This window comes from Drosophila gunungcola (genome assembly GCF_025200985.1).
Source record: "Drosophila gunungcola strain Sukarami chromosome 2R unlocalized genomic scaffold, Dgunungcola_SK_2 000030F, whole genome shotgun sequence".
Taxonomy (NCBI): domain Eukaryota; kingdom Metazoa; phylum Arthropoda; class Insecta; order Diptera; family Drosophilidae; genus Drosophila; species Drosophila gunungcola.
The window spans coordinates 723602-743447 of NW_026453176.1; the positions used below are offsets into that span (position 1 = coordinate 723602).

At 43.9% G+C, this 19846-nt stretch overlaps 3 protein-coding genes across 6 annotated transcripts; all 3 read left to right on the forward strand.

Annotated features, from left to right (window-relative positions):
- Window positions 1-12: 12 nt before the first annotated feature.
- Window positions 13-15189, forward strand: LOC128256873 (latrophilin Cirl). Of its 4 annotated transcripts, none has more exons than XM_052987564.1 (13): window positions 14-568; window positions 701-778; window positions 1636-1830; window positions 2084-2273; window positions 2977-4466; window positions 5118-5345; window positions 5397-5607; window positions 5663-5903; window positions 7516-7681; window positions 7737-7966; window positions 8746-8843; window positions 8909-10720; window positions 13734-15189. In XM_052987564.1, exons 4-13 carry the CDS (start codon window positions 2239-2241, stop codon window positions 14233-14235), a joined length of 5013 nt encoding a protein of 1670 aa, XP_052843524.1. In that variant the 5' UTR covers window positions 14-568; window positions 701-778; window positions 1636-1830; window positions 2084-2238; the 3' UTR covers window positions 14236-15189. The 4 variants fall into 4 exon arrangements, with proteins under 4 accessions (XP_052843527.1, XP_052843524.1, XP_052843525.1 ...); XM_052987565.1 differs by having other exon boundaries at window positions 1636-1744; XM_052987566.1 differs by having other exon boundaries at window positions 1636-2273; window positions 5409-5607.
- A 998-nt stretch (window positions 15190-16187) lies between these two features.
- On the forward strand, window positions 16188-16972 carry LOC128256799 (vacuolar protein-sorting-associated protein 25). The gene is made up of 2 exons (XM_052987424.1): window positions 16188-16346; window positions 16407-16972. Exons 1-2 carry the CDS (start codon window positions 16297-16299, stop codon window positions 16879-16881), a joined length of 525 nt encoding a protein of 174 aa, XP_052843384.1. The 5' UTR covers window positions 16188-16296; the 3' UTR covers window positions 16882-16972.
- Window positions 16973-17508: 536 nt separating this feature from the next.
- Window positions 17509-19762, forward strand: LOC128256828 (mRNA export factor Gle1). The gene is given in 3 exon segments (XM_052987480.1): window positions 17509-17644; window positions 17695-18208; window positions 18211-19762. Coding segments are annotated over 3 exon segments (1986 nt in total). The 5' UTR covers window positions 17509-17641; the 3' UTR covers window positions 19680-19762.
- The last annotated feature ends 84 nt before the right edge of the window (window positions 19763-19846 follow it).

Genomic DNA, 19846 nt, shown 5'->3' on the forward strand with positions numbered 1-19846 from the left:
TATACAGAATTTTTCTAAAAGAAAGTTGATTGTGAATCGAGCTCTCAAACGAATAGGAACGGTCTGAAGTTATTCGAATTTTAACAAAGAAATAAGGTGAATTAAATACCTATTGTCTAGTTAAAACTAATATTAAACAATCTACAAAACAACTGTGAATAGTTGAGAAATTAAAGTGCGGCCTAAACTAAGTTTTAATCGGTGTATTTTGGAATCAAGAAGAACTACGTCAGCAAATTGCCTGCAAAATCCTTAATTAACTATTAAAATCAACAGCTATTCTGTTCCTCAAGTGCTAAAATGTGTAATTCACGAGCAGCTCAAGATAAATCAAGTAGTTTTGTGCTGAAAAAAGTGTCTGAGGGCAGAACAATGAAAGCCATCCAAAAATGGGGCTCCACGGGGCAAGAAAAAACTTGACGAAGCGCAGCTGCAGCAACTTTTCTCTATATGTTCATGTACATATACATATAACTATGGTGTGCATCGGGTGTACAAAGAAAACGAGTCTTTGTTCTGCCCACAAATCGATGGCGATGCGACAGCAACAACTACAACGCAGAGCAGGGTGTGTATTTTTAGGCTCCCTTTCTCCATTTTTCCATTTTTCCCATACTCGCTGTTTTCTTATCTTCTGTTTGTCGTTTGCCTGCTTGTTCAATATGTAAACAATTATCTTATGGCTTCCTTTCCCCTGCAGATACATACATACATAATTGAATGGTCATTTTAAGCCCGACTTGCCTGTGGAACACTCGAAATGGAAGTTTTGTAAGAGGTATGTATGTAGTACCATTTGACCTGAAAAGGGGTCATCCATCCACAAGTCCCAAAAAAAACAGAGGAAAAATATCACACCATTAAAACTTCGTTTGTAGTTTACTAAACCAAATTAAAACAATAAATATTTCATTATAAAGTTTAACTAACTAAACTAAAAATGTTAAAGATAGTTTCTTACTTGGTTCTTACTTCTTACTAGAAATGACCTGAAAATATATAGTTACTTGCAATAAACCAGGTTTTTATTATAAAGAAATAGAAAAAACTCCAATATTTCATTTCCCAAGGTCTTAAAATATTAATGCTCAAATGTATTAAGTTAAATTCAACAAATTAAATAGAGCAAACAGAAGTCATTTTACAATAATATTAAACATATCTATTCAACATTTTATTTAAAATATATATATTTATTTAAATATTATATGATAGTTTAAAAAATTAAATAATTTAAATATGGAAATTCAAAAAAGTAGAGAAACTTTTGTTATTATTTAAATAAATAATAATTTAAATAAGTTTTGAATTTATTTTGGATTGGCCCGAAAATAGGTAATTATGCTATGCCTTAAAATCATGTTTAAGAATTCTCAGCTATGTAGAAAACACTTAAATTGTTAATTGAGGAAAGAAATAAAAGCCTACAAAGTATTAAAAAGTAATCAAATTATAAGTGTCAAATTTATCTACCTTTTTATATTATAGAAGAGTAAGTTTTCCTATATTTAGGTTTTTAATTTCTTGTCACTGATAGTTTACTAAAATGTCAACCCTTATTGATTGATGAATTACCCACGGGAGTTTCCCTTTGCTGTTTTCTTTTACCTAATATTATCTTATCTTCCCTTGCAGTTTGAACACTCTGAATCACCGAATCGCCAGACACTCCCAAATGTTCTTGGCCCATAAAAAACCGATGATGGTCGTGTGAAGATTAGTGAGCTGGACCCGGCAGGATTTGGTATTTATGACTACTATTCTACTTGCTACCAAGCATCCATCGCTAACGACCCACCAAATCCACAAATCAACCACAACATATACTAAGTATATCCCAGGCAGTGAAAAAGCGTATCATGCTACCAACCAATTTGTCTATATCCTGTGTGCATATATCGTTAGAAGTCTAAGTGTATTTGCAGGTCCTCCAACAAACCAAACCAAACCAAACTACAACATCGCCACTAATCTTTTCTTTCTTTATTTATATATGCCATATATATATATATATGTATCCCATGTCCACATAAATTTCGACTCTGCCCTTTATCCCATGACTTATGAACCGTTCGCCTTGCAGTTTCCAAATACCAAACCGCCTACGCCTGCGAAGGTAAGAAACTGACCATCGAGTGCGATCCCGGCGATGTGATTAACCTGATACGGGCCAACTACGGCCGCTTCTCGATCACCATCTGCAATGACCACGGCAATGTGGAGTGGAGTGTGAATTGCATGTTCCCCAAGTCACTCAGCGTACTAAACTCAAGGTAGGAATTTGCTAAGTATTTTACCCATAACTACATAAATAAGCCGATCTCTAACTAAAGTTAAGGGACCACCTTTTACACTATAATGCCAGACAAATAACTTTAACTTCGAAAAGTTAAGAAAACATTTCAATAAAACATTTCTTACAAAGATACGTAAAATACCAAAACGTGATTCTCTTATAATATTCTCGTTATAGTACATGCTTTATAATTATTTTTTTCTAGCTAGAATAAATTGGTTTAGTTTGACAATACTTTTTTAAAGATCTTATATTAATATTTATTGAATTATAAAAATCATCCTGAAGAATTTGAGCAACGTTTATGTTCTAAAGATAAAAATCTTGTTTTGTTGTCTTTGCCATCATGTTTTAAAACTAAAATTAACAATTTAATTCAGATTTGTTTGAAAATGTTGTTTAATTTTTTGTATGAATGTGAAATTTTAGGTTTAATTTTTGTTACGGAGACCGTGTCCATTCCAACTTTTATTTAATATAAAAATATTTTACAAATAAAAATATCAAAAAACGATTATTACGGATTTTATTCATTAGAGTTTTAAACGTTATAAATGTTTTACCATTAGGTTCTTTTAAGATCAGATCCACTATTAATAATTAATGTGGATAATAATAATTAATTAATTTTAAGATTTGATAAAAAAACGTCAGTTAAATGGTGTATACTATGATTGCAGATGTGCCCACAAGCAGAGCTGCGGTGTGCTGGCGGCCACGAGCATGTTCGGGGATCCCTGTCCGGGGACCCACAAATACCTGGAGGCGCACTACCAGTGCATCAGTGCAGCCCAGACCTCGACGACGACCAACAGACCCAGTCCGCCGCCGTGGGTGCTGAGCAATGGTCCGCCGATCTTCGGCAACGGCAGTGGCCTGATCCATCCGCCCGGCGTTGGAGGCGGTCCACCGCCGCCACCACGACTTCCCACACTGCCCGGAGTGGTGGGCATTAGCGGAAATCCCGGACTGTTCAATGTCCCGCCACAGCACACGGCTGTGACCCACTCCACGCCCTCGAGCAGCACGGCCAGTTTGGGCGGCGGACGACTCAAGGGTGTGGCCAGCTCGACGACGACCACCAAGCATCCGGCTGGTCGCCACGATGGTCTGCCCCCGCCGCCGCAACTGCACCACCATCACAATCATCATGGCGAAGGCGAGGTCGCCGCCGCACCCACCAAGCCGAGCAGTAAGCTTCCTGCTGCCGGAAATGCCACGGCTCCCTCGAACACTCGCATCCTGACCGGCGTGGGAGGATCCGGCACCGATGATGGCACCCTGCTGACCACCAAGAGCTCGCCCAATCGACCACCTGGCCCTGCTGCCAGTGGATCGGCCGTGAGCGGCAACAACAGTGTCGTGCGCACCATTAACAACATCAATCTGAATGCCGCTGGGATGTCCGGCGGCGACGATGAGTCCAAGCTGTTTTGCGGACCCACCCATGCCCGCAATCTCTTCTGGAACATGACCCGCGTGGGCGATGTGAATGTGCAGCCATGTCCGGGCGGAGCAGCCGGCATAGCCAAGTGGCGATGTGTGCTGATGAAGCGGATGCCGGACTCCGGCTACGATGAGTACGACGATGATCCCAGCTCCACGAGCTCCACCCCGACGGCCACTGCCAGCGGTGGCGACTGTCTGCACAACAGCAGCAGCTGCGAACCGCCGGTGAGCATGGCCCACAAGGTCAACCAGCGGCTGCGCAACTTTGAGCCCACCTGGCATCCCATGACCCCCGACCTGACGCAGTGCCGCAGCCTCTGGCTGAACAACCTGGAAATGCGCGTCAACCAGCGCGACTCCTCGCTGATCTCCATTGCCAACGACATGTCCGAGGTGACCAGCAGCAAGACGCTCTACGGCGGCGACATGCTGGTCACCACCAAGATCATCCAAACTGTTTCGGAGAAGATGCTGCACGACAAGGAGACCTTCCCGGATCAGCGACAGCGCGAGGCTATGATCATGGAGCTGTTGCATTGCGTGGTCAAAACGGGCTCCAACCTGCTGGACGAGTCCCAGCTGTCCTCGTGGCTGGACTTGAATCCCGAGGACCAAATGCGTGTGGCCACATCCCTGCTAACTGGCCTGGAGTACAATGCCTTCCTGCTGGCGGACACGATCATCAGGGAACGCAGTGTGGTGCAGAAGGTCAAGAATATATGTGAGTTATTACTTATCATTACCCATAGATCATAAGTATATCGTTTGATTTAGTGGTCCATTCTACCTGATTTTTACACACCTTGTAGACACACTTGCAACAGTGGCCTATCCAAAATTTCTGTACGATTGCATGCAATCTAAGGCGACATGAGCAAATTGAGTTTTATCTAAGATTCCATATACAATTTTTTGAGATTTGTTTAAATATAAAATTTTAAAATTGTCTTGTCGTAAAACAATGCCCAAGCTTTTGCAAAAATTTAAAAATTCTTTAAAACGACTTTTTTTTAGGCTGTAAACACTTTTTTATGTTTTAAACAGTAACGCTAAGCCGTTTTTTTTTTTGCTTAATTTTTGTATCTTTCCAATATCAGCTGATCGGATAACGATAACGTCAGATTTTTAAGCCGTAATTGTGAAATATTAAACCATGACTATATATCACAGTTTATTCAAGTAATATAAAAACCAGCTGAGTCATAATTTTGTTCAGGGTTCAGTTTTAAAACATGGAAAAAAAACATTACTTTCAGTTTGTAGAAAATAAATGTAAATTCCTTAATTTTGATTTTTAAATTTCAAAACCTATTTTTTTGGTCCCTGCTTTTTCGAGACTTATACTTATTACGTAAAAAAAAATCCCTTTCAGTGCTCTCGGTACGAGTGCTGGAAACCAAGACCATCCAGTCCAGCGTTGTCTTCCCGGACTCGGATCAGTGGCCCCTGAGTTCCGATCGCATAGAGCTTCCTCGCGCGGCTCTCATCGACAACAGCGAAGGTGGCCTCGTGCGCATTGTGTTCGCCGCCTTCGATCGCCTGGAGTCCATCCTGAAGCCCAGCTATGATCACTATGATCTGAAGAGCTCACGTAGCTATGGTAGGTTTATTAGAAAGCATTGTTAAAGACATATCCCTAATCTTGCCCTAGTTCGCAATACAGCGATCCTGGCCAATGATAGCGATGCCAATGCAGGAGAGATCCAGCAGCGTCTTCGCATCCTCAACAGCAAGGTGATCTCGGCCAGCTTGGGCAAAGGGCGGCACATACAGCTCTCGCAGCCCATAACTTTAACGCTGAAGCATCTGAAAACTGAGAACGTAACGAATCCCACCTGTGTGTTCTGGAACTATATTGACCAGTAAGACCCTTAACGACTTTTTTGAGGAGTTATACCAATTTAGATATCCTTTTAGCGCCTGGTCTGCCAATGGCTGCAGCTTGGAGTCCACGAATCGCACGCACAGCGTGTGCAGCTGCAACCACCTGACCAACTTTGCCATACTCATGGACGTGGTCGATGAGCACCAGCATTCGCTGTTCACCATGTTCGACGGGAACATGCGAATATTCATTTACATCAGCATCGCCATCTGCGTGGTGTTCATCGTGATTGCCCTGCTGACGCTGAAGCTCTTCAACGGGGTCTTTGTGAAGGTAAGAAACGGCAACAATCCGCTGCCACATCAGCGGGCGGGCAGCAGCAGGCGCCAGCAGAACAATATACGCGACCAGACCCACGAGTCCTTGACCCTGACCACGCCCACCAGTCACCAGACCAATGTGTCGCCGCCCAGTCATGGCCACACCACAAACTTTATCCAGCACAATTCCATCCGCAATTCGCATCGCAACAATCTCAACTTCAATGTCCAGCAGCAACAGCAGCAACAACAGCAGCAAGTTGTTGCAGCTGCTGCTGCTGCGGTAGTGCTGTCCAATCAGCCGCAGCGCAACATGCAACATGCCATGAACAACTTGAATCTGAATCTGCATCAGCATGGCCAGCAGACTGCCGCAGCTGCAGCAGCTGCTGCCTCAATTGCTGCTGCACTGCAGCAACATGCCGTGCAGGCCAGCAACGCCAGCAACAACCTCAACATTAGCCACAACTATCTGCAGCAGCAGCAGCAGCAGCAGCACCAGCAGCAGCAACATGTCCTGCAGCAACAGCAGCAGCAACATCCGCACCGCAATCACAACCTGAATGTGGACAATGGCAATGGATTGGACAACACGAACAACATCATTATGCAGGCCAACATGGATGACTTACAATATAAGTGGTGGTGGTGGTGAAAAAAAAAAACAAACAAAAAACAAACAGCAGATAAACAAACACGAATTTTAGGCTAGGCTAGGCTCTCTACTAGACTTATGTATTTATGACCAAGAGAGAGACAAATGTGATATAATGCTTAAGTAACTCAAATTGTTGATGAGGAAACGAACTCTCTCTGATAGGATTCAAACATAAGACTCAAAAGCTGTGCCGGGAGGCGATGATGATCGCTCTGGATGAAGTGGACAAGGACCCGAGATCCCTGGCCATAAACCATAGAACGTTCATCGCATTCCGGTGACAGCTTACCCGCGAAGACTCTCCACTTATATTTATGTATCGTAGTTATTTGTCATAGTCTTAAGTTTAGCGCACAATTTCCCCCAACCGATTATGTGTTTTTCCCCCTTTCGTTTTATTACAAAATCATAACTCTGGCATGTTGTACTTAATTATTTAATCATTTGTGAAACATCCTAACCCCCATTATGTGCTTTCATTGTTTAACAAATTTAACCTAGACATCGTCGTACAATTGATTTAATACCTGAAAAACATACTGATTTTCTTTTGTATTTTATTAATTAATAAAATATACAATGTTGCTAATTTTGTCCTGTAAATATTGCATTTTGTGTTTGTTCATTTAATTTGTTGTATATATATATATATTTTCTATATGTTGTGCTTGTTTCGTGTCTTGTTCATTGTTTTATTTAATGCGTATAATATTCTTTATTAATCGTATTACTCTTAGTCTTTGGATTTTTCACCACCACCCACCAAAATTATTGTAAATCGAATCCTAAATTAAGTTTGCAAACTATTTTTCAAAAGAGAATCTCTATATATTAACTATTTCCCCCGAACTTCTTGAAACCCTTTTGATATCGAATCTTCACTTGTTCTGCTGGTTCTGCTTTTAAAGAAACTTATTTGACCTCTGAGCTGACCTCTCTGTCTCCTCTCTTTATCTTTCCAATCCAGTCTGCCCGCACCTCGATATACACCAGCATTTACCTTTGCCTGCTGGCCATCGAGCTGCTCTTTCTCCTGGGCATTGAACAGACCGAAACAAGCATTTTCTGCGGCTTCATAACCATTTTCCTCCACTGTGCCATACTATCTGGCACCGCCTGGTTCTGCTACGAAGGTAAGATGGCCCCCATTGGCTTCCACTGTGCAGCTCTAACCTATCGCCCCTGCAGCCTTCCATTCGTACTCCACCCTCACCTCGGATGAGCTCCTCCTGGAGGTGGACCAGACGCCCAAGGTGAACTGCTACTACCTATTGTCCTATGGACTGTCCTTGAGTGTGGTGGCCATCTCGCTGGTCATCGATCCCAGCACCTACACCCAGAACGATTACTGCGTCCTGATGGAAGCGAATGCCCTGTTTTATGCCACATTTGTGGTGCCAGTGCTCATCTTCTTTGTGGTAAGTTTACAGGGCAAACAAAAGAGTTTGAGTTAGAAGCCTGAAGTTATACATCTGATGCAACCTTTATTTATAATCGACCACAGGGACTTAAAGTTATTATTTGAGTTAAGGCCAAATTTTACAATTTTTGGTTCCTTATTTAAAGTTTATTATATAGTAAATAATGTGTCATGAAAAATTTCAAGTCGATCTGAACCAAATTTACAAGTATGTATGTAAAGAAAATATCCTAAGATCTTAAATTTGTTTTTATCAGAATTGAAATTTTTAAATTCGGTGACCTATATAACTTGAAAATTGAATGGATCTTTCTTAAATTTGATACATAAAATTAAAGTCTTTAATCGTTAAATTTTTTTGTTGGTACAAAATTTATTTTTATAAAAAAAAACAACTGTTGTTTTTGGCGAAAATTCAAATATTGGATTATCATATTTTTAAAAATCCGTCGGTTTTTAAGCTATTGCCTGATTCTATTGACATTTTTTATTCCGTATGATCCAGTTTTTTCAAATTTATGCTATAAAAAAATTACTTAAAAGTATTACTAAAACTATTTACTTTTACATAAACTTTTAAAAACATTTTAGTAGTTTTCGCTAAACATATTCCCTATAGTAGTCATATTTTAGGGTGCAACTGGGTCTAACTTAAAAATTCTTTTAAAAATATAGGAAATAAATTAAATTACAATAATTAATACTTCAATTGAATTATAAAAATATATACCTTTATCAAAATGAATAAGTTATAATAAAAAACTTAAATATTTTCAGGCTGCCATTGGCTATACGTTCCTGTCCTGGATCATCATGTGTCGCAAAAGTCGCACGGGTCTAAAGACCAAAGAGCACACTCGTTTGGCCAGCGTGCGGTAGGTTTATTTACAAATCAATTGAAATATAATATGCTAATATGGGAACCCATTTTCGCCCCTAGTTTCGACATACGCTGCTCCTTTGTGTTCCTCTTGCTGCTCAGTGCCGTTTGGTGCTCCGCCTATTTCTACCTGCGTGGAGCCAAAATGGACGAGGACACGGCCGACGTGTATGGCTATTGCTTCATCTGCTTCAACACCTTGCTGGGGCTCTACATCTTCGTGTTCCACTGCATCCAGAACGAGAAGATCCGCAGGGAGTACCGCAAGTATGTGAGGCAGCACGCCTGGCTGCCCAAGTGCCTGCGCTGCTCGAAGACCTCCATTTCGTCGGGCATCGTGGCGGGCAACGGACCCACAGCCGCCGGCACACTTTGCAGTGTGTCCACCTCCAAGAAGCCCAAGTTGATGCCGCTGGGAGTGAGCGAGGAGGCCCACGATGATCCCCAGCAGCAACAGCAGGCGGGTGTGCCCATCACCGAGGACGCCATAATGGGAGCCAGCTCTGATTGTGAACTGAATGAAGCCCAGCAGCGGAGGACGCTGAAGAGTGGCCTGATGACGGGCACCCTGCAGGCACCATCGCATGTGGTCCTCGAAAGGGGCAGTACCCTGCGCTCCACTGGACACGCTTCACCCACCAGTTCTGCCGGATCCACGCACCTGATCTTCGCCCATAAGCAACAACAGCAACAGCAGCAGCAACAGCAAGCGGGTCCCCTGGGCGAGTCCTACTACCATCAGCCGGACTACTATAGCTGGAAGCAGCCACCGACTGGAGCCGGAGGAGCATTGAAGGGCCAGCGGGAGTACTACAACAATGCCGGAGCAGCTGCCTCCTCGCCGCAGCAGGCGCACGAGGTTTTCTACTGGACCCAGAAGCCGAGCAGTCAGCATGGCAAAAAGAAGAGGGGCGGTGCTGGCGGAGTGCCCGCCTCGCCCAGTGGATCGCTGCACAGTCGCACGGCCGCCGCCTCCCAGGTGCTCTTCTATCCGTCGTACAAGAAGACCAAGCCGGGCCAGCAGGCCGGCTATCCGCAATACGCGGAGGCATTGGACCCACCACAGGCGGCCACCGCTGGCAATGCGGCTGTCTACTACCAGCAGCAGCAACAGTTGCGTCGCCAGCAGCAACAGCAGCTGCAGCAGCAGCAGCAACAACAACAGCTCTCCTCGGATGAGGAGCAGGCCGAGCAACATGCTCACCTGTTGCACCTGCAGCGACGAGCCGGTGGCCAGCAACAACTGCCCGCTCCGCCGCCGCACATGGCGCAGTACCAGCAGGAGTTCATGCAGCGCCAGTATAGAAATAAGCATTCCAACTGTGATTTGGGCATGGGCGATGCCTACTACAACCAGGGCGGCGCGGATGGCGGTCCCGTCTATGAGGAGATCCTCAGCAACCGCAACTCGGATGTGCAGCACTACGAGGTGGGTGACTTCGATGTGGACGAGGTGTACAACAATAGCGTGGGCACCGGTGTCTTCAACAACATGCGAGCGGCGGTGGCCGCCGGCGGTAGTCGTTATGGCGGCGGCAGCCTCAGTGGCGGCAGTGTCTCGTCCAGGAGCCAACAACAACAACAACAGCAGCAGCAGCTCCAGAAGCAGCAGCAGCAACAACAGTCGCTGGCCCAGCAGAGATCGGCCAGACGCTGCACGGCGGATGATGACGACGACGAGGACGACGACGACGAGGAGGAGGATGAGGAGGCAACGGCCGCGGAGCAATTGCACGACAGCGTCTGTGATGAGGATGAGGAGGAGGACGAGAGCGACTTGGAGGACGATGCTCATGGATTGCCACCCCAGAGCGATGAGCGGATGCGTCGTCTGATGGCGATGCAGGACGAGGACTTTAAGCGGCGGTTTCAGTGAGTACTCATGTCGCCTAAACATTCTTAACTATAGAGGGGTGCTAGAAAAATCACTAGGTATTTGAAACCGCTTCAAAACGTTTCCAAAAGTATGCAATACATAATACACAAACCATTTGTTTTTTTTTTTTTTTAATTTTTATATGTATATTTTTATTATTCGATTAGCACACTGCTACCCAAGTGGCAGCTTAATCTAATCAGTCTATTAATTAATTCAAATACAATTGTCTATAGTGTTTTTCTTAAGACTAGTAATTTAAGGTTACATTTTAGGTAGAAAAATTGTTAATTTTGTTTTTCGAGTTAATACATATTATGTCAGAACCCGGTCAGGTAGGTCTTGAGGGTGGTGCCGCTTCAGTCTTCTTCTAACGGTTGTCTGAGGGTCAGCGTAATTAATGGCCGCAGTTCCAAGTTTCCTGGCTAGGCTGTTAGGATGCGCATTGAGTCGTTCCATGTACTTCTTTGAAATAGACTGCAGCTTGTCGCCGATTTTGGGCACCTTGAGGTCGCGTTCTATGTCGCTGGTTCGCATATACCAAGGAGCCCCAGAGATCCTCCTCAAAGTTTTAGACTGTAAAATTCGGATCTTGTTAAGATTAGATTTCGCCGCAATGCCATAAACTTGAAGACCGTAGAAGAGACTGGGCGCTAGTATGGCCTTGTAAATCATGACCTTGCAGCCCAGGGATAACCTGTTGCGTGGGGCAAGTAGCCATGACATACGAGCAACCTTGCTCCTGAAGGAGTGCTGTACAGCCGTGATATGCCTCTTGAAGGTAAGTTTCTTGTCTAGGGTGACACCTAGGTATTTATACGCCTGATGGTGCCTGATTGGACTTCCATTCAGACTGACACCTGGACAAGTTTCTCGGCGGTTTGTGAACGTCACATTGGCGCATTTGTCAGCGTTGATTCGCACATTCCAGTTCTCAGCCCATAGTTGAAATGCATCCAGGTATTCTTGCAGTGCAAATGTGGCTGCTAAGATACTTTTACTTTTTGTGAGTACAGCAGTATCATCAGCGTAGGTAGCTATTAGCACATCCTTTTCTTCAACTTCCGTGATTGATGTGTGAGTCGGCATGTCCGAAGCGAAAATGGAATACAGGGTCGGGCCAAGTACGCTACCTTGTGGGACTCCAGCAGAAATACGTTTGACGGTCGATTTGTACCCATCGTCAGAGACGTGGAATGTGCGTTCTTCAAGGAAACTTTTTACAAGCTGGAACAGCTGAGGCGTGAACAGACTCTTCGCTTTGTACAGAAGCCCAGGGTGCCAGACCCTGTCAAAAGCCTGTTGAATATCAAGGAAGGCAGCCACAGCGTATTCTTTATTTTCCATGGCTTCTAGCGTAAAGTTGACTACTCTATGCAGTTGCTCAGGAGTGCCGTGCTGTAGGCGGAAACCGAACTGGAATTTCGGGATCGCTCTGGTGACATTTTCGAAAGTTAGTAGCCTGTTTAGGATAAGCCTTTCCATAATTTTCCCCAGTGAAGGAAGTAGACTGATGGGCCTGTACGAGTCCACATTTGTCGGCAGTTTTCCAGGTTTGAGTATCATTATTATACTCGCCGATTTCCAGACTTTCGGAAAATATCCAATATTTAATATACTGTTGTATATCAGCACAAGGAACTGCAAGGCTTTATCTGGTAGAAGTCGAATGGTTCTGTTGTCAAGAAGGTCTTCCCCAGGAGTTTTCATTGGCGACATTTTAGATACTAGGACCTTTACTTCTGACAACGTTACAGGGCTAACAGGCAGGCTCAATTGAAATGGAGATTCCAAGTACTCTTCAACTTGTTGACATTGCCTTTCCGGTGCATAATCGTAAGGCCGAAAACGCTGCTGAAGGTTTTTAGCGAACACTTCAGCTTTCTCCTGGCTAGTGCGACACCAGCCACCTGTGGTATTTCTAATAGCTGATTTTGGGGTGGGCTGAGCTTTGTACCTTTTCGTGATTCGCCACAATGAATAATTTGTACTGGCGTCTGTCCCCAAGTTTTCAAGAAAGTTGTCTATTTGGTCCTGCTTTCTTCTGGCAAGGGCCTTATGTAGACAGTTGGCCAGCCTACTGTGTATCTGATGGATACGATAATCTCCTGTTCTTGCGTATTCCCTTCTTACTCTACGTTTCAGACTAAGCAAGGCCGCAATTCTGGGTGGTAACTGGAGTGGTCTAGGAGCGTATGTGTCATGCCGGTTTCTGGGTGCAGCAAGCTCAGCAGCCTGGCTTATTTTACTCATGAAAAGGCTGATGGCACTATCAATATCCCCCTCCTCTAGCATTTGTATATTAACCTCGCTCAGCTGTTCAAGGTGGGCTTTGAAGACGACAAACCATTTGTAGTTCGGAGTTTCAATATATTCCTTTTTCATTGCATACTTCTAGACACCTTCATGAATTATTTCAAAATTGATTTCTGTAAAAATGTATTTAAAAGGTTTTTATACACCGTATGCAATATATATACAGTACACTTAATTTTTAATCCGAAATTTCGACAACCTATTAAGTTTTTTTAATTTTGACTGCTAGTATATTTAATCAACGTTTTAAAGTTGATTTGTTAAATAAAGCCCTTGGGCTTTATTTGTTAAATAAATGTTTGGGAGTTTAAATACTTTTTTTTAAATCCATACATAATATGTAAGAATGTGAAACCATCTTACAATTCATTGTGAAAGTCTATTAAAACACAAATGAATTGAATACGACAATTTAAAAAAATAAAGTGTGTAAACTTTTCAGGCTTTTTTTAGCAAAACTTACATTTTTGTCGGTCTTAAAATGACTTAAAAATTTTAGAACCTAATTTCTAAACTATTTCAGTCTTAAAGCGAGCACTTTTATATTTTACCATCTTGTATTTTAGTTGTTTTTCAAAAAAAAGTGGCAAATCTTTTATTTGTAAACTATGAAAGATATACAAATTTTAATTAAATAAGTAATAGTTTTCAAGAAATTAAGTTATTAATTTATGTATCTTTTCACCCTTTCAGACGTCAGCTGCGTAAGCATGGAGCGCCCTTGGACTACGGATCCTTGCCGCCGGGATCGGCGCCAGGATCAGGTCCGCACCCCGAGCACAACGGTGCGGTTTTTGGGGTTAGCGGCGGCGTTGGTGAGGGCTCCATGCGTGGCGCATTCCGGCAGCAACAACCACTGAATGCCAAGTCGCCCGGCGCTCGTCTGGCGGTAAATGAGCTATTTGGTCACGGCAATGCTGGACCACCGCTGCCGCCGGCCAATCAGACGCCCGCGCAGAAGCGTCAGCAGCTACAAAAATTGTCACCACAGTCCACCACATCATCGTCGTCGCATACATCACACACACAAAGCAACCCCAATCCTCACCAGCTCACCCATCCGCATCCGCAGCCACATCCGCAGCCACATCCACATCCCCATCTGCATCCCCCGCACCATCAGCAGCGCCATCTGTCGGCCATGCTGGATGAGAACAACACGGTGCGATGTTATCTGGAACCACTGGCCAAGTGAGCCGGATAGCGTAGCTCCATCCCCGGAACGGAACAGTCTTAGGCAAAAATTGTAGCTTAGGATCTCTAGCTATACCTAGTATTAGTCGTTAGTCGAAATATGGAGCATTGTGTGAAACAACATGCTGTCATGCTATACGTGCAGTGATTCGAAAATCCCAAAACTTTATGAATGTATATGAAAATAACTATAGGCACACACCATCCATCCCAACCCATCCACCACCCACACACACACACGAAGCCGTGCAAGCTTAACCAAAATACGAGGGATATGAGGGATACGGTGGGATTGGGTCCTTCGACTTGCATGCATTTTATACCAACTTGGAAATCGATATTAAATATAAATGTATGTACCATATATATGTAAAATGTATTGTAATACATGTCACCACATGCCATTTTTAAATACTTAAAAGATAATTTAAACAAACAGAAAATCAAGTATATATATATGGATGTATATGTATAAGATCTGAGAACTGTATGTACATGATGATATATAGAATGCAGGCGAATTATGTTTTATGTATTTTGTAAGGAATCAATTTGTTTTGATTTTCGCTGATTATGCTCGTAAGATATATATATAAGCACACATTTAGGGGCATTTACTTTATATTTTTGGAAGAGAGCTCGTAGAATGCTTTATTATTTATACGATATATCGAGAGATTAAATAAAAAGAATGCTATGAAAATGTCTTGGAAATTGCATTGCAGGCACCAAACCGAAACCGATAGAGCAGCATACGGAAATACCTATATAGCAAAGAAAGATTTCAACCGAACCTCACTTGTTAACTAGGAACTAACTGAAAACTCTTTAAACACTAGCCAGCTAACATCCACACACACTAAATTGTACTATCCCTACTCCCTGAATGGCATTCTCCCTAGAATTTCACGCATGTGTACAAAAACCAAATAAAATAAAGTGCAAACAAAGATAATTACCATATATATACTATGTGTCGTACACACCAGGCCAAGGAAGCTCCAGAGGCATCCGCCCCCGCTCGATCCCATTTGATCCGATCAGCAAGTTAAACTTGAAGGAACCCATAGCACACAATCGATAAAGTTAGTAATTAAGCACCCGCAGCATACCACACGAGTTAGTGTATAAAAACGGAATGGAAAAACCAATTTGTGGCAAGAAATACGGAATAGCAGATATTGAATGTATAGTGTTGCTCCTCCTAGTACTTTACTTATAGTAAACCAGATGTATCAGAAACGAATATATATGTGAATGTATATTGATGCTGCAGTCCCCTTTTCGTCACCACATCCTCACCAAACCGATTCGAGAGATTAATAGATTCTGAGATCTGAAAACTAAACCGAAGACATGACACCCAAATCAAACTTTATGGACAAGCCCGATGAAAATGTTAATGTACACAATTTTTTCTATTTAAGACAAAAATTAAAGAAATGGATTGCATTTTAATGTAAATGAAAGTTATATGTTTTAATGGTTTATTGAGTTTAAAAACAAGGCGTTCTTTTTTTGTATGTATATAGGGCTATAAAACTTTAGGTTTATGGAAACCGTTGGGTGTTTTTTGAGATTATCTAGTTTAAAATCAACATAAATTTTGTGCTTAACAAAAATTATAGAGGTATAACGCTTGTTTCTTGTTAAAAACCTCTGAAGGTAATTAATTTGAAATGCATCAAATCCTAGAGGCTTTTTTTGTATTACATTGTCAACTGTTACAAATTGCTTGGAAATAATTATTTTAATGTCAAAGAAATTGATTTCAGTAGCAATACCAATAAATTACGAAACTAATTCATTGGTCTGCCTATACCATTTAATCCTGGTATTAGTTTATACTTTTTAAACCTGGTATCAGGTTATACCATTGTTTGATTATTGAAAGCAGTCTAAAAAGTAACGATTTTTTTTTTTAGAATCAATCTATTTGTATTTTTCAAAATTGTTGTGTTTCAGACGAGTGGTATTGTTCCGTTAAGCCTGTACGGTCACTCTGAACCATTAGTAATCCCTTTTGCTGGCAAAACAAATGTTTATTTCGTAGTTTACCAAGATGACGGATTTCCAATGGCCCTGGGAGTACACCTTCCCGCCCTTCTTCACGTGAGTAGTGTCCAGCAGGTGGCCCAGCACTTGGTTAATCAGGGATAACCAGGAATTTAGTTTACAGCCCCACGAAGAAACCAGACAGCAGCAGCTGAAGGTCTGGACAGATCTCTTTCTCAAATACCTCAGGCACACGAATCGGTTTACGCTGAGCATCGGGGACCAGACCTCGCCTCTGTTTCACAACGAATCGCTAAAGCGCCGCCTCTCTCCGGAGCTTGTCCTGGCCATCCTGGCCGAGCTGGAGCGGACGGGCCATGCGAATCCGCTGGACAAGCGCCGCCAGGAGTGGCAGGTGTACTGGCACACCCTCGAGGAGTACGGCACCATGGTCTACGACTGGGTGCAAGAAACGGGCCAGACGAACAGCATCTGCACGCTCTACGAGATCGCCTCCGGGGAGAACACCGTTGCACTGGACTTCCACGGCGTTGACGAGGCGGTGCTCCTCAGTGCCCTCCGGTTGCTAGAGCAGAAGGGCAGGTGCGAGCTCATCGAGATGGACGGCAGCCACGGCGTCAAGTTCTTTTAAATGTCCATATATCGTTTTGTTAACTCTGTCTCGTCCATACGATACGAATTGTGTTTCCGTATACTTGTATTAAAAACTAATCGAATGTAAACTTAATTTGTTAAATTAGTAGAGGTTGTTAAACAGGTACACAGCCAAAATTCTATGATCCATTTGGACGCTCTGTGATCCATCACCTACAGGTTTCGCGGAACAGCTAAGAATATGAAAATCCGATGATTGGGGACATTTTTAACTATGTACATATGATATTTGGAATTATCTTAATTTTTTTTTTCGCTGAATTTATTTATTAGAATAAAAATACCTGGATGAAATATGCCGTGAAGTTTAAATCTCTAATTTTACACAACTTATAGACAAAATTTTAATTCCTCTTGGAATCTACAGTTCTTTTTATGTTTTATATTCAGTTTAAAAAGTATCCAAAAGAACATTTAATAATAGTTCCTATATATATCATTAGAATTTCTATTTTTTTGTTAATAGCAACTACTATTTATTTCGTATTTTAGAAATGGCATGTAATAAAGATAATCTTGACAACTTTAAAATCATGTATTAAAAATAAGTGGCCCGAAATTAAACAAATTTGAATATATTTCAAAATATAGTAGGACCGTATTTTTCACTCCATTCACAATAACGACAAACTGAGGTCGGCGATTTGCTAGTGAGAAACGGACGAGTTGGCAGCCCGGCCACATATTTTGGTTTATCGCCGCAAAGAAAGTATATTTTATACGCGCATTAAAGAATAATGGTAAGAGTAACTGAACAAATAATATTTAACATTAAATGGGATCTTCGTAGAGCATGGACGACTTAATGCGGGCGCTGGATTGGATGAATGTAGAAACAACACTGCAACACGCGGCCTTGGCGTCCGAGGCATGCACCGGCAGGACTTTGGGCGCGGATCGGGAACCCTTGTGGGTGGAGGGCCGTAAAAGTAGTCCAGTGGCAAACGCAATACCAGAGGACCTACCAGTTCCAAAGGAAGAGATTCCCCTCGTCCCGAGGACCAATTGGGAGCCCAGTATTTCCTGCTTTCCCGATGCACAGGCCATCAACGCCAGCATTGTGAAGCGGGAACTGGAGGAGGAGGGCAAAAGGTGTGTCCGCCAGCAGCTGAAAGTCCTGAAGGACAGACAGGACGCCAGGCGCCTCTCCCGCGAATCCCAGCAAAAGCAGGAGGAGAGCCAGCTCCAGCAGAAGGCACTGCGGGAACGCAACGAAATCCTGCTCAACCAGAAGGCCGACCAGATGACCAAGGTCCAACTGGAGGCACAGCAACGCGAGCAGTTGGCCCTGCGCCAACAGACTGACCAAAGCTGCACAAGCTTGCCCTGGAGGGCGTGTCCCGCTGCCAAAGGAGATTCAACCAGAAGTACGAGGGCATCGCTCGGATACTGCTCTCCCTGGACAAGGAAACGGTCCAGGTGTGCTCCACCCAGAACACACAGCTTAAGGAGCTGGGCCAGAAATTCGAACAGCTCGTGAGCACGGTAAAAATGGGCAAGTGCGAGATGCAGAGCCAGTTTCTGTGCTCCATCATCAAGGCGGAGGAGTGCTGCAAGAGTCTGGATGCCTTGGAGTTGGACATTATCAAGCAGCTGGCCGAGTTCTCCGAGCAAATCCAGCAGCAACTCAAGCAGGAGGCGGACAAGAAGCTGGAGGAGGAGCGACAGAGGCAGCTGGCGGAGGAGGAGAAGCAGCGTCAGGAGAAGGAAGCGTCGGAGGCCAAGGCAAAGCAGCAGCAGGCCGAGGCTGCCAAGGCAGAACCGGCCCAAGTTCAAGCTGCGCCGGAGCCAAAAAGCCAAGACGTACCCCCTGCCGCCGACCCTACAGCCTCTACTTGTGTCCACCCAGACCGACTTAAGTTCTACAACGACATCATCTCGCTGTATCAGTCCAAAGTGGATGCCGTGAAGCCGCTCCAGACGGAGGAGTCGCTGAAGCAGTACCGCACTGGCTGCCAGAGGGCCATCAACCTGCCCCTCAACGCCATCTCGGCCGTCAGTCCGCAGCATCTGGGCCAGAACTTTGACAAGCTGTACAGCTTCTTTGCCGGGCAGCCGGTTAAGGTGATGAATGGCTCTACGATTACCATTAACGATCACCCGCTTGCCCGCGACTATTGCATGCTATTGATGGCCAAAAAGTTTGTCAGTCAATCGGAGACCGCCATCTCCAGCAATCCGCAGGCGGCGTTTCCCTTTGCCTCGGTGATCATTACGTTCTGGAAGCTGTTGCCCGACTTTGGCAAGATCTTCCTGGCCTACATGTACAAGGAGTCGCCCTTCCTGGTGCCCTATGTAATACCCCAACAGCAGGGACAGACCCCCGAGCAGTACTTGAAGACGATAGGCTATCGGCTGTCGGACAAAAACGAACTGGAGAAGCCGGACATTTACCTGAAGCGCCAGACGGGAGTGGTGCGCCTCTACGCAGCTGTGATCATTACCCAAGGACGCAAGGCAGCCGGGCCGGATGAGTGCTTTGAGCTGAACGAGGGCTGGCTCTGGCTAGCACATATGGTGAGAGTGAAGCCAATCCCCGACATCAGTGCCACCATGATCATGGAGATGCTGCAGACCCTCGGCTTTGAGCTGTGGCGCTCCTACGGCAAGCAGTTTATGAAGCTGCTGGTTTACATCCAGAACATCTACATGCCCCAGCTGGCGGCCCATGACGAGGGCGGTCCCAAGACGCGGCTGGAAATGCTCCTGGCCAAGTTCCTGCGCGAGCGGCAGATTCCCCAGGCCATCGGTGTCTTGCCGCCAGGCTTTTGGTAGTTTTACGATTTAGTTATGTTGTGTTTAATTTTAAATATGTGTAATTTATAGAACAAAAATTAAAGTTATTATTAAAGTTCTAATCAAGTGGTTTTAAGGAAGCAAAACTTTGCATCCCGATGTTTATATTCCCTAATTTATTATTCTCTAAACGTTTACGTTTCGAT

What these genes read in the sequence shown, in the direction of transcription:
- LOC128256799 (XM_052987424.1), top strand. Translation starts at nt 16,297, where the DNA reads ATGACGGATTTCCAATGGCCCTGGGAGTACACCTTCCCGCCCTTCTTC. An exon ending in ACCTTCCCGCCCTTCTTCAC is followed by an intron (nt 16,347 to 16,406) that starts GTGAGTAGTGTC and finishes CCAGGAATTTAG; the next exon opens with TTTACAGCCCCACGAAGAAA.
- LOC128256873 (XM_052987564.1), top strand. Translation starts at nt 2,239, where the DNA reads ATGTTCCCCAAGTCACTCAGCGTACTAAACTCAAG. An exon ending in GCAGAAGGTCAAGAATATAT is followed by an intron (nt 4,467 to 5,117) that starts GTGAGTTATTAC and finishes AATCCCTTTCAG; the next exon opens with TGCTCTCGGTACGAGTGCTG. An exon ending in GAAGAGCTCACGTAGCTATG is followed by an intron (nt 5,346 to 5,396) that starts GTAGGTTTATTA and finishes ATCTTGCCCTAG; the next exon opens with TTCGCAATACAGCGATCCTG.